Here is a 16,278-nt window from a genome sequence, read left to right as displayed (position 1 = left end):
ATGCCCCCTTCTTTTACCTTTCCTCTTCTCCTATTTATATATAAAATTAAGAAAAATATTGCACTAATGACTGTACAGGTTTCAGATTCATTAGTCTCTCTGGGGTGCAGGATGTTTTATACTGTATCTTCATTCCCTGCGGTCTGTGGACAAACTGATATTCAATACGATTGTATGTTACTTACACACCTGGAAACTGTCTTATTACTCTGCTTGTCCTTTGGTGGTTTTGATAAATAAAGAATTTTTTGGGGGAAAAAAAAAAAACCACAAAAAACGCCAAATAGCAAAAGCCAACATGCAACAACAAAAAAACAGTTAGCCATCTTTCAGTGGCAATGCAACATGCTGCAAAAAAGCCAAACCCAGCCATTTGACAGGTAGATATTACATCAAATGCACTTATTTAAAAAAAAAATACGGCAAGTAACCCCTTCCCTCATTCTGATTTTAAAAGGTCCTCATTTCCCATAAGCACAGCAGAAGGAATGTGCTACACTATGGCAATTGCCCCAACTGGGTGCATTTTGGCCCCTGCATCAGCTTTCTCAAGAGTGCTGGTGAAATGACTTGCATAGTCAACCCAGCACTCAGATCTGCTCTATGTGACCCCAGCACTCAGATCTGCTCTATGTGACATCTCAAAATAGATGGGAAAAAGCAGAGCACAGTACAGAGACATTCTAGCTTCTACACTATTTTGATTCTAAAGCTATAAAAAGGTCATGAAAATATAAGACTGGTATGTACCAACAGAAAGACCTCTACAACGCTGCAGCCAGTTCACAGGCACTTGTGGCAATTGCAAAGCTTTAAACATCAAATGCTCGGAAAAGACAGAACAATTAACTCCACAAGAAAACTAATCACCATTCCTGTGTCAAGAAGCTGAAATGAGATCCACTGCCATGGATAAAAATAGCCAGGCCTCGGTACATTTCATTTCAAGTTTCCTTCCTCGTACAAGACAACGTTTCTGGAGATGCCATACCAATTTAGCATATTCCGTCAATTAGTGCCAAGCATTATAATGAGGGAATTATTTTCTTTGCTACAATGCACAATTGTTTAACCAGAACACAGAAAACATAATAGAATAATAAAAGGGAAGAGAATGACACTGGTACAAATTAAACATTTGTTTGAGTGCTGGTCATTAAAGTGACTTCACCACTAAACTCAATGTTTCAATTAAAGCAGTACTTGTATAGAAGGATGTAAAAATTTACATCTTAGCTGCCTGCGCCACCGTAAGCCGCCACTTTGATGAAGAGGTATCTGCAGATGCTTACAATTACAAGAGTGTTGATCTCCCGTGTCCCATTGCTTTTCCCCTTGACCCGATCGTCACTACAGAACACGGTAATAACCAAGCGGTCAGTGGGAGGAACCACCGAGTCAGACAATATTCTTGATCAGAGCGGTGTTGGAGTAGGAGATGTTGCTATTAGACCTCTTTAAAAGTACAGCTTTGCTTTTAACAAAATAGGTTTAACAGGAGAGTTGCTTTCGAAAGCAACCACACCGAAGATCAGTTTCTCCGTTTTGGTTCCAAAAGGGACTTGGCCAATATCAGAAACCCCAGCAGGGAGGTATCCCCGCACAGATGTTTCTTTTCCAGCTGAGCTGCCACTGCCAAGCCTAAAAGGAGACAGTGAGGCAAGCCGAGGTTAAAAGGACTACAGCCTGTATCTTGGTCCATCTACTAGATTCTCTATAGTAATGTACTGAGAACTCATTTAAGCCTAGGACTATGTAGATTGTAGGGTCTGTGTGGGAACTGCAACCTGCCTAGTATTACTCCATACAGAGAAAAAGAAAAAGTAATCTTGGGTGGGAGTATTCCTTCAATTAAGCTGAACATACACACCAGTAGAATTTCATTAAAAAAAAAGTTTTCGGGAAGTTGGTTTAATAGAATGGGGTCAAATCAACTATCGTTTTTGGCCAAAGCGGCGGGGGGAAAAAAAAAAAAAAAAGTAAGGATGGAATATTTTTCTTGAACAAATAAAAATCTAACAGTAAATGTGTTTTTTTTTGTTGAAGAAACTACATTCATTTGAAAGTTAAAACCAAACTAAATTTCTAGTGACAATGATCAAATCCCTGATGGCATTATTGAATGTTCTGAGATTTCACAATTACTAAAACCCAAAACAAAAATGTACGATGTTGCGGCTTACCAGTTCTTAGATGTGGTGGCTGCATTAGATTTCAATATCAGACATGCAGGGGGACATTTAGCAAGCAAATTAGCGACACAATTGGTCACAAATCAGGCTGCCTCTCCTTCAGAAAAGTCTCTATGAAAGGTTTACAGTCTTCTGTGTCTGTAATCCGGGGCAGCCAAATGCTACAATTTGCAAAGTTCTAAACAAACAGGGTCAGGTTTTGCCCTGTCACAGTGCAACTTAGTGCAGCTGAAGAAGAAATGTATAACTCCCACTGTTACCTTGCAATAAATCGGTCTCCCTGCCCCCTGTTATGTCACATGGCAAAGCAGTGCTAAATTGATAAAATATCCTCTACAGTGTCCTTATCACTTCCTGTGAAGTTAAATGAAAGCACAAAAGAACCTTATTTTTCTTTTGTAAACTACAAATATAATCAACCCACCATGTAATTGAGACGAACAAAAGCAGGCGTATTTGTAGTCCAGCCTGTGGGACAAGGAGGGTGTTATTTGCAGGTTTACCAGTTGAAAACAAAAGAGGGAAATAAAAAGCAATGCACCTCTTCTAAAAACTAGTAAGCTGCCAATACATATTTTTGGTTTTGGATTAAGACCCATTCACACTGAGCGATTTGTAGCGCGATTTCAGCTAACAATAAATAAAATTAAAAAAATAGCTCAAACATCAGCTCAATGTAGCTTGTCCAATGCATTTCAATTGAGCTGTTCACATCTCAATGTCGCCTGTAGCTCAGGCTTGTCGCTTGAACATGACCTATTTTTCGGCAGATTTCGTGTGCTTTGACCCAATAGACTTCAATGGTGTAGCTCAATGTCACACGAATACGAGCGACATTGTCGCGCTACAGAAGTGTCCCTTTTGCACAGAAATATAAGCAGGAAACAGGAAGAGGAATTATGTCACATCAAGACCGCTTTTGATTGGATACAGCCCAATGTAGCAGCTACAAAGTCCATGCCAAAAGTAGCGCTACGTAGTGCGACGATATGTGCGCTGTAGCTCAATGTCTCTCAAAGTCGCTCAGTTCAAATCAGCTCTGAAAAAGCGCTTTTTCTGATGTTGCTCAGTGTGAATGGGGTCTTATGCTTTACAAGTGTACAGTAATCCTTTAATTACTTGACATCCCCCCATCCTTCCAAAAAGAAATATGGGCCTTCTTCTTAGTAAGCATGCGTGCCATGGCCCCATTATTTTCTCTGGAATACTCAAGGCGGCCACTGAAGGCTCATTATTAGTTGCCTTCCTATAGGAAAGAACAGGGCTGTGGCTTTTGGACAAAATGATGTGCTGCTCTGAACGAGGTCGCACTGGGAATATAGCTGGATCTGGTTGGACTGCACTCAGAAAAGGTGGGGGGGTGGGGGAAAATAACTCAAGGACAATGGTACCAAAAAGATACAGGTGTCCTTTAAGGACCACTATCAGCAGTCATAGGCACTCGTTCCACAGACCTTTCCGAATGTCATATTTGCATAGTCCTTGAACACCAACAACAATGCTCTGGCCTTGCAAAAGGCACAGTATATTGTTTTGTTAGAGGTCAAGAGCAGGTTTGCCTATTCGTTCCATATCCAGTAATTCAAGCTTTTCAGTCAACTCTTGCAGAGATCTTGGGAGCCAGGCTGTTACCGTATAAGCATGATATGGCACTCCATTCACCTGTTAGCAAACTGCAGAATAAAAAATCAAGTCATGTGGCTTTACTCTCCTAAAGCCTCAAAAAAACACATAGTGCAGTTTTAATTTGCATATTAATTTGCATAAACGGTCACATTATCTGTACAGAAGTGTAATTCAATATGTAAAAAATCAGTTAAAAAGATTTAGCTATACAGCCTCCAGGACATAGTTAATGTGCTTAGGTCTGGAACAAAATTACACCCAGACACAGACTGCCAGCAGCAAAGACACAGAAGGTTACAAGGAAAGTTCAAGACTCAGTCAATTTTGTAAAAGAAATCCGGCCAACATGTAGTTACAGAGTAACATTTAAATGAAATAAATCATTCTTACAGAATTTGAATCCAGAGCAGGACACATGTGTGAGCTAAAATTCTGTGGGTAGTCAGTCAGATAACTCAGAATTGTCCCTCATATATGCCGCTAGTAAGAAGAGTGGGACGCAGTGGAAACATAGGGCTAAGCTACTACACATATGTGTTAACAGTTACCTGACATTTCAGGGTACACAAACATTGGAGCTTTTATCACCTGACAGTAAAATTGACAGTTCATTTCACTTATCGGTTGTATGTGCGCATGTAAGAGTCATCTACAGCAATTGGGATAAGAATACACACGCACTCCCATTTAGAAAGCTGCAAAACCTGGAAGCCAATGCGGAAATAAAATACATTTCTTAATGTAACTTAACAACTTTAGGACCACAGGACATGCACATACATCCCGATCTTGAAATGCTGCTGCAGCCATCTTGGAATTGTTTTTAGAGCAGGGAGAGGGTTTTTAAATACAAGTTGGTACTAAACTGCTCAGGTCCAGGAGGTAAAGTCATTTCTTTTGATGAAGAAAAGATTTTTTTTTAAAAAGGTTGTTAACCACTAGGCCAATCAGGTTTTAATCTCTCTGAAAATGAAAACAAATAAATCACCAAATAACTAACCCACTACATTAAATAGAACATTCAGTCATGAAAAAAGTAAGTACACCCCATGGAAACTTGAATTTTAAGAATTTATTCAATAAAAAAAAAAAAAAAAGATATACTGTACTGTGAAAACAATGTAAATACAGCATGCATGGCCTTAGAAGCTGGTATTGCATAAATCACTTTTTGCCGGCAATTGCATTTAACTACTGGGCAGTCTCTGACATCAACTCAATGTTTGAGCACTTCTCATGTCAAAAATCCTCAAATCAGGGCTTTGGACTAGGCCAGTCCATTACCCTTTATTTCTTCTTTTTGATCCACTCCCTGGTACAATTGCTGGTGTGCTTCAGATCATTATGTTGAGAGATCCATTTCCAGTTTAATGTGATGTTTTAGACAGATGACCTCAACATTCTCATGCACTCTTGATATGATGCAGAATTCATAGCCAAATTGATTGCCAGCTGCTCAGACCCTAAAGCACCAAATAAACCAAAAACTATAACAACATTTCCACCACAATTCTTCATAGTTATGAGGTTCTTCTCCTAAAATGCGGTCTTCTGTTTGCACCAATAATGTCTCCTGTTATAATGGTCAAACAACTCCATCTTTTGGGCATCAATCCATAGCGCATTATTTTAGAAGACATGGTCTTTGTCTATACAGTATATTCAATGGCAACCTGTAGCCTAACGCTAATGTTCTGGGTTGACAGCAAAGCTTTTTCCTGGCACACCTCCAATACCAGTTGAAATTGGTATAATCTCAGATTGTAGATGCATGAACTTTGATATTTACTGTTGCAAGAGTTACCAGCAACTGTTTCATAAAAGATCTAATATTGGTCTGTTCAAATATGTTGGGAACAAAATCTACAATTTCCACAAGGTGTACTGTTTCTCATGACTGATATCATTTTTCCATTCTGACGCAAAAGAAAACCCATACCTATTTCTTTAGCTACAGTATAAGCCTCTTCTGGCGTTGTTGCAACAAAGCCTTTGGGTATGGCGATACCAGCATCTTTAAGAAGACCCATGCTAAGATACTCGTGCAGTGATAATTTCCTCTGCTGTTGAGCTTGTAACCCATGACCACCAAAGAGACCTGGGAATCCACCGAGAACCTGCAAGAAAAGTAAGATATTACTACATCAGTAACAACCAATCCAGTATTGCAACTCAAGTTATCTTTTAGTTTCCAGATATACCAATAAACCCAAAAAAACAGTAATAAAAAGTTTTCATTAAAGCCCAATCACCTATAGCAAATACAAATGTTTCATTGTCCTCTCTGCTTCAAGTTAAAGCAGAACTAAACCTACTAATTTAACCACTTCCTAAAAACAGTGACATTCTAGGCATGCCTCCGGTGATGACGGTCACAGTTGCCAGTGTGGTTATGCTCTCAACCAAACCATGAAATTACTGGTGCCATAGCTGATCACATTTGCAGTAGAGCTGCAAAAACTAATCGATTAAATCTACTATAATTGATCATGAGAATCGTTGTCAAAGATTCACATGATCAATTAGTTGATTTCCGATTAGCTGAATCCGCAGCCATCGCCATTCTAAACTATCCAATAGCAGGCTAGCTATTGCTCCCAGCCACTGCCTGCTGTGTTGACATTCAGCTGCCAACTGTCATTCCCCAGTGAAGTGGAAAGGTGGTGCTAGGGGTCTATATGTTCCCTAATCTCACCTCAAAAGAGAACCTGTTACCTCTAATGTACCATCACATGGGGGCTTGTTAGAACACCCCCCAAATGTGATAGCAAAAAAAAAGTGAACAAAGTTAAGTTAAATAGAAAAAAAGACAATTGCACTATACATGTCAGGTTTCGCCACGTGCGCTAGAGTGAGAGCAATCATTCTCGGGCCAATATTCATGGCTAACTCTAAACTGATGACCGAGCTTTTATAATATATTATATATATTTTTGGTTTCAGACTGAAAATTCTGCTCTGGAATGTGTCTTGTGGTGCCATTAATTTCAATGGCATCCCAAACATGCCTCCCGACCACAGTGTGATCGCCTGCACTGGAACACGCAGTACTGCAATGCCGTGCATTCCAGTGCAGAGCGAGTGCAAAAAATTGCACACCGTTTTTTTCTGCAGTAAACTTTAGGTTTGTAACACTCCATTTGTGTATTTTATTTTAAATAAAACATGTTTGCTTTTTATCTGATTAATCGAAAAAAATTAATTGGACAACTAATCGATTATAAAAATAATTGCTAGTTGCAGCACTAATATGAAGCACTATGGTAACTGCAGATTTAAACAGAGGCTAAGATGGCTCCATTCTCAGATGTAAAGGATAGGATGGTTTAGTTCTGCCATAATAAAAAGGAGAAATCTGTTTGTTTTTTATTACATTTTGCATTGCCAATATCTTTTTTACACTTTTTAATCTTTGAAAGTTTGCTAGTGACTGGTGGGTTATATTATTGCTCATTGATCTGCTGTGATACCTCACATACACACAGGATACCTTTGATTCTTTTGAGTCCTCCTGGAAGTTTAAAACAACCTTTTTAGAAACTTTTTACCCAGGAGAAACCCATCAAATAATCTTCAGCTCTCATGGATGCTCTGCTAAAAATTATTATACCTACAGTTCATGTTACACTAGCATGCTCAGTTAGTTATAAGAAGTTTTTCAGTAATAAATAATTGGGGGGAAACAAAAAACATTAATTTGACACCTAACATACCCCTGATGTCTCCATAAAGAGAACCTGTCACCTCCAAATGCTATCACATAAGGGTTTGTTAGCCTCTGTGTGATAGCAATAAAGTCAAGTAGAAAAAAAATGAATAACTAAAAATAAAAAAATTAAAACCAACCCCGCTGCCTCCACCATCTGCATGCAAATTAAAACACGCACGTAGGGCATGTACGTAAACGACGACTGCACCACACGTTTGGTATCACCGTGTATGTCGGGGTGAGAAATAATTCTATGGCCATAATTCGCTGTTAAATTTAAACTGATGACTAGTAAAAGCTTTTTAAAGCATCGCCTATGGACAATTTTGAGTACCATATTTTTTTGCCATTGCACAAGCGAGCGCAATTTTAACGTTTGACATATCTGGCATCTATTTAATCGTTATAACCCCATCTTTATGTTACCAAAAAAAGGGTATTAAATTGTGTTTATGTGCACTAAAATTAATTTCAGTGGTTTTTCTGCTAAAAAATATTGTTTTTATAAACATTTGTGCAAATATTGCGCAACATTTTTTAAAAAAATGCAGCTACCATTTCTTTATTCTACAGGGTTTCTGCTTTCAAAAAATATATATACTTGTTTAAAAGTAATTTTCTATTTTTAAAAATGCTGATTGTAGTATGTGTGCGCAAACAATACTAAGACTAATACTAAACATGAAAATTAATAATGGTCAAAAAAGAAAGCCAGAGTTTTAAAAAGTCTGAAAACATCCTTTTATGCTAGCAATTGATGCGCAAGTGCCCACTGTCTGTGGCCGTCAGTGGAGAAGTGCCCCCCTTACACAGTCAGTGAAGTATCCTTTTAAACTCAGCATACAGCAATCTCCTAAAGAGCTAACAAATACCTTTGGAAAAAAGAAAAAAAAAAGGATTTAACTTAACGATGTAGTATGAGGGCCTACCCAAATTACCCACTTATTTGAATCAGACAGTCCCCTACAATACATAGTTGTTGGAAGATCTAGAGCAGTGATTCTCAACCTGTGTAACCTTGGGACCCACATTTGTCCTTGGTCATTAAGTTACGACCCAAGTCGCACTGCACTGGAACGCACAGTATTGGGGTACCGCGTATTCCGGTTCGGGTGATTGAACTGTGGCCGGGAGGTGCGTTTGTGGTGCCTATCAAATGAATGGCAACGCAATGCATCTCCCACACCAGAACTCATAGTAGGTGCAATTGCATGGTACAATGCATTAATCGCACAGGACTGTTCACTGCACTGCACATTGTACTAGTGTGAACAGGCCCTCAAAAACACTGACAAGACACACACAGACAGCCTCACACACACAATCCAAAAAATATTTCATTTTTTCTTTACGATCCAGCCAGTCTCCCTACCTTACGAGAACTGGAGTGGATCCTCAGCTTGGGGTCCAGTGTGGGCTGCTGTGCTGTGATGGAGCTCCATCAACATGTGCCTTGCTTGTACAACTCCCTTGTGTGCCCTGTACAGGTCCCGGGAGCCAAAATGTGACATAATTCAAGTCCAGGCACCTCTATAGGACATGCAAGGGAGCTGTACGCAATGCATGTATGGATGGAGCTCCCACGTGGCAATAGCCCCAGACCACCTGACCCCACCTCAAGCTGACACTCAGCGCTGGGCAGCATATTTTAAATAGCTACATGGCACGAGAACTGACAGTGCTGCACTAGAGGGCGGCTGAGGAGCCTCTTACCTAGAAAAGTGGAAAGCACGTGGCGACCCACTGAACATGGGGGTCGCGACCCACCAGTTGAGAAACAAGGATCTAGAGTACAGTCAGATTGTGACATGTGTTATGAGCTGTACATTGGCAGTCAGTGGAGACGTGTCCTCTTATATCGGTGGTGAATGTAGAAGTGGCCCCTTCCATAGAATATAAGTAGAAAATGAGTGGTCATATTAGACAGATCATCAGTCCATCAATCACTCACTACAGAAGGAACCCCTAGCAACCTCTGGAGGAACTTGAGATCCCCAAGAAACCCTAGTTAAGAAAGCACGGTTCAGAGTTTAGTTTGATATTTTTCCACTAAACGTTACTTGGCATGAATTCAGCGTTTCTCTATTAATTATTGGTAACATTTAAAAGAAAAAAATTGTTTAATGCGTTTAATGATAAATGATTTACAGAATGCTAACTACATGGTTAGTGGGAAATGACAAACGTGTCCAAGTCTGCCTTATTCATAAAGGAATTCTAAAACAACCAACAATCCTAACCTAATAAAGAAAACAGAATTTCTACAAATGGAAAGATGCACTGAGAGAGTCAAGGACAAAAAGTAAGCCAAGGTTTTACAGCCTGAGGAACGCATAGGTAACATGGAGGACAGGGAATGCCGTCACATTACACAAAATGCTATAGAAATTCTTTAGAGATCAGGCAGTCAAAAGGGTAGACAAGGACACATAATAATGTTCTCTTCAACCCAATTCATGTAAAAGATCACAGGACAGAAAAGTACTCCATGTAACAAACTGCCAATTTGATGACAGACATACTTCAGTGCTGGACCGCACTTTACTGAGCAACAGCAGGATGATGGCAGGATCAAAAACAAGGGTTACGGGACATTTGTGCAGAAATAAATATAAAAGTGACTGTGAGGACAGAAATATGAGAGATGCCATTGGGGAGCTCGCTTTTGAGAATGACAGACTGGTCTTCAAACAGTTCCCTACTCTTCCTAACTTTTATTGGAAAATTAAAAGAGAACTATGGGGTAAGTGTTTTTTCCCCATAGTTCTCTTTAGGGTCACGGGAGGACATATACCAACCTCCTCCCATGACCCAAAGCTCAGTATATCGCGAGCTACAGCTCACGGTATACTGAGACCGCCGCAGCCGGGACAGATCCCGACAATACTGTCTTCGTCCACCTAGCCTAGCTGCGTGAGTGACATGCCCGCCCTCTCCCCTGTTGGTTCCTCCAATCAGCGCTGGAGGATCGTAGAGGGGGGGGAATCCCTGTGGGGAGCAGTGACTGACAGTCACCACTTACTGCAGGGAGACGATCGTGAAGTATGCGGATCGGTGCACGTTTCTGCTCTCTTCCCGATCAATAGAGCCGACCTGTTACAGTCTCATTGTCACACATCGGCTCTAACTATGAGGATGAGTGGAAATCACTCACCTCATAGTTCTCCTTTAAGTTTTAGGACCCATTTACACATCTACAATCCAATGCAATATGTGGTAGAATTCAATGTGTTAAGGCAGCCTATTCATCATTAAGGGGCTGCCAAAATACTCAAATGGTCAAATTAACCAGACGAGCACTATGTGGGGGGGAGGGATGGGGGGATTCAAAAGTAGCTTTGCGCTACTTTTCTGGCAGTATGAAACTTTAAGGTCCTGCTCCAAATTGGTAGCTTTATCAACACCTAAAACAGATCCAGGTAGTTCCTAATACTGCCACTTTAAGAATCTGTTGCAGAATCAAAAAGAATTACCAACAGTTTACAGATGGGACAACTGATGGTAATGAAAACCAACTCATTACCTCGCGTACAGATGAGAGATGCCAGTGCTCAGAATAGGGCATATATATGCTTGAAGCTTTCATGAATCTGACAGCTTCCAGTTCATTGCTTGCTGGAAAACCAGGTCGTCGAAATCCTAGCAACGAATAATGCATCCTGGGCCCCATTCTGCTGTTGGGTGGGAGAGTTCCCAACAGGCAGCTGAACGTAAACAAAGGGGACGGGGACGTTGGCCGATCTCAAAACCCAAATATGGCCATTTACTTTACATTTACTTGTCTTACGTTGAATGGGCAGAGCCTGATGGAGATCTTTAAGAGCCAGGTCCCCCAGCAGATCTGCTCTGCACAGCAGGCAGTGTGCGGATGCCATAGCCAATAGCAAGAGAGCGGACCTGATGGGGGAGTCAGTTTTCTGATTTCAGCCTCCGGCCATTAACCTCGCTGGCGGTATGATTTTTTCTTTCCTTTTTTTAACTTTAAAATCTCCCACTGGTTCCACCCCCCTGCGACGCCGGAGGAGCGGTAACCCCGAGCCACACTCAGGAATACACAGCACGTCTCTTACCTTCTTCCTCGAGCCGCGCTGTGTATTCCCGAGTGTGGCTCGGGGTTACCGCTTATGGTACGGAAAATTAACCCCGAGCCACACTCCTGAATAGCGCTAAGGAGGTTAAGGACTATGTGGGCTGTAGCAAAATGGAAGGAAAAAACATGGAAGGCGGCAGTTTCTTTGAAGGTGTATGCTTGATAGCTGGCGCAATTACACTTCTTTCATTATTGGGCGAGAATGTCGTGTAACAAAGATGTACAAATCCCTGTTCAAGGACTGAAGCTGGCCATACACCTATAGATAATCTGCAGATTTTCTATGGTCAGATGGAAAAAGTGCAACAGATTCCTCCATCTCCGCTAAACTGTGCGGATGGGGGAATCTCCCACTGCATCTTGCTAGTTGGCCCCGCTGGTTGTCAAAATACCTGAACAACCTGATTGGATACAGGCATCGTTTAGGTTTTTTTGACAGCCAGCGGGGCCAACTAGCAAGCTAATGAAGCTTGGCCCAGTGGGAGATTCCTCCATCCACACAGTTTAGCGTTGGAGGAATCTGTTGCACTTTTTCAATCTGCAGATAATCTATAGGTGTATGGCCAACTTTACTGAGTCAATGAGAATCAATTAGAAAAATGTAAGCTCTGGAGCCAAGAAGGCACCTACCATTTTTTTTTACATTCACTCTAGCTATAACGTAATGTATAATGGGCCCTAGTATGTAGGTATGCATGTACAGTATGTGAAATAGGGACCATAGATTGTAAGCTCCTTGAGGGCAAAGGCTGATGCGATTGTAGTATTTAAGGTGCTGTGTAAATTGTCAGCACTATATTAATAGCTGTAATAAATAAATATGCACAAATAATGTATCTCTGTCCAATGAACAAAAAGCATTTCAATATCTGGCCTATTTGTAAACACTGAAGGATAGCAATTTCTCTTTAGGAGATTCATGTTTAAAGGTAGATACCCTGCAGTAGGCAACACAGCCGATCTCCGTAGCTTTAGCTGGCTTCAAAAACTGTCCACAAGCACCAAACTGACTAAACAGATGGGAGCTCTTCATTAACCTTTAGAAATGCTCTTATACAGCCTACAAAAAAGTGAATTTATGTCAAAATCTGTGTCATCCCAATTTTACCACTAAAGTGGAAACATGCTTTAACCCTCTCACTACCACAGATATAAGTATTAGCATGGCTCTGTAAGCCGTCTCGTGGCTGCTATAGCAGCCAGGAATTCATTTACTTTCATTCAGCCGACTTCCAGCTGTGCTCGAAGCAATTTTTGTGACCATTAAGCCACCCGATCACTTCCAGAAGCCCTGCAGCATGATTTAAGTGACACATAAGGCTGGCCATACACCTATCCATTTTTTTTTTTCATTCAACCCACAGGCTGAACAAAAAAACTGACCCGATTCCTCCATCAATACAAACAGCGTGTCGATTGAGGTATCCCGCTGTTTACAATGTATTCTGACAGGTGCCATGTGGCTCATTGGCTGTCGGCTCTGATCAATCGAAAATTTTCCAGCCAGCTCCTTCAATCAGCTGATCGAGGAATGCCAACTGAAAGGGAGCCGGCAGCCCCACACACTGTGTGAATTTCATCTGGTACATTAAAAACCTCCTCTGACAGATTAGGAGAGCGGCGGTGTGGGGGCGGAGACAGCTGTCATTGCTATCAGAGGACGCTGAGCGGTGCGGGGAAGGAAATCGTTGCGAGAGGCCGGCGTCTCTCCTCCTGCACCGCTAAGCGTTCTCTGACAGATTAGGAGAGCGGCGGTGTGGGGGCGGAGACAGCTGTCTTTGCTGCCACAGGAGGCTGAGCTCCCCTCGCGCACCACCACACCCAGCCTTCTGTAACAGATCAGGAGAGTGGCGTTGTGTGGGGGCGGAGACAGCTGCCAGCGGGTACAAGCACTCGGTGATCACTGAGTGTTTGTAAATAATTGAGGACATAGTATGTTTACTGTGTCCCCAATTATGAATGGGAAATGATCTGCATCACTTCCTGTTTATTCATGATTGTGGACACAGTAAACCTACTATCATACATATGAATGGACAGGAACACTCATTTGTGTATTTTGGTTTTGTGTTGCCCTAGGCAAGACTGAACCCGAGCAACCCCCCATCCCTAATCTAAATTAGCCCCACCCCTTCCTGTTTAAGACATTTAACCTCTCATATCGCGGGATACATCGCGCATGGTGTATCTAGATTCTGACAGGTTGCGATATCAACTTCTACCTTTGCAATAGCCACCTTCTCTATTCCTGGCTTGATGGGCTCCCTAGTTCTGCAGCTACAATAACCATACTCTCCTGCCCTGCCATGTGCTAGTCTCTAGTTCTGCAGCTGCAATGCCGATCTTCTGCCTTCATCTGCCTTCATATGCTGGGCCCTCTAATTGTGCAGTTACCAATCTTCTGCCTTGGCTGCTGGGCTCTGAAGCTTGCCCCGCTCTAGAGACATAACCCTGCAAGGAGCTTATAGGCTGCACTTCCCTGGACTCACCACCACCGAGGTGCTGATATGCACGGTGACCATCTGGATCTCAGCCCTGGGGTCCTGCGGAAGCTCCGCCACTGCCTGAAGTCAGATATTTGGGTGCCGGTTTCCCATGGAGGTACAGCGCATGAACTGCTAGTGCAACCGGATGAAAGTCACACACACCAATATATTGCACAGCATGTTGACCAGGAAGAGGAAGGAGCGGCAGCCGGCATATACGTTGGAGTGGGCGGCATAGGTGAACATGTTGGTCCACCAGTCAAAGAAGCACCAGGTCCAGGAGTACTGGCAGTAATTTATAATATAAATTTATTTATTTTCTCTTAACCAACTAGTTTGGGGGCAGCATTTTTTGGCGCCCCCATGGAAAGTGCCACCCTAAGCAAATGCCTAGTTTGCCTTGCAGTAGATACACCCCTTGGAACACTCAGTATAGAGGATTCCTGTTCATTGAGTGCTGGGCTGCAGAAAAAGAAATTGAGGACTCGGTGTCCTCAATCCCATTTTCTCTTTTAAAAGGGAAATATCAGAGGTCTGTTTAGAACCCTAATATTTCCCCAAAGCCCCCAACAGTAAAATAAAAAATATTTAATTAAAAAAATGAAAAAGTTTCAAAATAAAATATATATTTTTTAACAACATTTCAGTCTGACATTTTTCTTCATTTCGGCTTTGAACTTTTAATTTCAGTGTACCTCTAATTTACATTTATACCAGTGTGTTTAAGATGCATTACCATTCACAAAGACCTAGTGCACATATGAGTTTGTGTGGTTCACTGCACCTGGACACCCCATGGAAATCAGGATTACTATTCTATACCACCGCAGGAAATGGTAAAAGGTCAGATACCTGTGGTTACATGCCGTACCCTTTGACACAGCACACCCAATGCCCTGGCATGCGGTAGTTCAATGATAGGCATTCTCTATAGGACACCTTATCATAAAACTCAAATCACAGGTCTTCTCATTCAACAGTTTTCAGCTGAAGAGTAAAAGCCTAAACATATTTTTTGTGCAAAATCACTGGTGCCAATTACAGTAATACCTCGGTTTACGAGTAACTTGGTTTGCGAGTGTTCCGCAAGACGAGCAAACATTTCAGAGAAAGTTTGCCTTGATATACAAGCGATTGCCTTGATATACGAGCAGGACATGACGCCGATCACAGGGATTGTGGGTGATCATCTCGGTCATCTGTCCGTGCGACTGTATACACTGTACAATGGCCCCAAAGCCCCAAAAAGCTCAAAAGAAAGGCGGTAAGAAGGGGATGATAGCTGAAAAGAGAGGCAGTAAGAAGGAAATGATTGATAAGTATGAACGAGGTATGCGAGTGACCGAAATTGCAAGATTGTATAAGAAGTCTACATCGACCATTTGCACAATATTAAAAAAGAAAGAAGAAATAAGGGGGGTATATGCAGCAACAGGAGTCACAAGAATATCAAAGCAACGGCCACCTATTCTGGAAGATGTAGAAAAGTTGCTTCTGGTTTGGATAAATGAGAAGCAACTAGCAGGTGATACTGTGAGTGAGAACATTATCTGTGAGAAGGCAAAGGCCTTGCATACTGACCTCATAAGTAAACTGCCAGGTACGTCTACAGAAAATGAAGAACTCTTCAAGGCAAGCAGGGGATGGTTTGATAATTTTAAGAGGAGAAGTGGCATCCATAGTGTTGTGAGGCACGGAGAGGCTGCGAGTTCAGACACTAAGGCAGCTGAGGCATTCGCTACCGAGTTCCAGAAGCTCATGGTTTCCGAGGGTTACCTGGCGGAGCAAGTTTTTAACTGCGATGAGACGGGGCTTTTTTGGAAAAAGATGCCAAAGAGGACCTACATTACAGAAGAAGAGAATGCAATGCCCGGTCACAAGCCCATGAAAGACCGTCTTACCCTCTTGTTTTGTGCTAATGCAAGTGGGGAATTCAAAGTCAAGCCCCTGCTCGTGTATCATTCCGAGAATCCACGAGCCTTCAAGAAATGTAAGGTGCAGAAGAGCCAGTTAAATGTTATGTGGAGGTCCAACAGCAAGGCTTGGGTCACTCGCATCTTGTTCGTTGAGTGGATCAACGAGGTCTTCGGTCCTGCAGTGAAGAAATACCTTTTAGAAAAGAATCTGCCACTCAAAGCATTGCTGATTATGGATAATGCTCCTGCTCATCCTCCA

At 41.8% G+C, this 16,278-nt stretch overlaps 1 protein-coding gene across 1 annotated transcript in view; it reads right to left on the bottom strand.

The window, feature by feature from the left end:
* SUCLA2 (succinate-CoA ligase ADP-forming beta subunit) overlaps positions 1 to 16,278 on the bottom strand; it is an 83,506-nt gene that overhangs the window by 59,455 nt on the left and 7,773 nt on the right. The window contains exon 2 of the mRNA XM_018563247.1: positions 5,758 to 5,935. Within this exon, the coding sequence (XP_018418749.1) occupies positions 5,758 to 5,935 (178 nt within the window). The remainder of the gene's footprint in view (positions 1 to 5,757; positions 5,936 to 16,278) is intronic.

Source organism: Nanorana parkeri, unplaced genomic scaffold (genome assembly GCF_000935625.1).
Source record: "Nanorana parkeri isolate BGI_ZX_2015 unplaced genomic scaffold, ASM93562v1 scaffold644, whole genome shotgun sequence".
Classification (NCBI taxonomy): Eukaryota; Metazoa; Chordata; class Amphibia; order Anura; family Dicroglossidae; genus Nanorana; species Nanorana parkeri.
The sequence above is the reverse complement of the archived record's forward strand: the minus strand, read 5'-3'. Positions and strand labels throughout refer to the sequence as shown.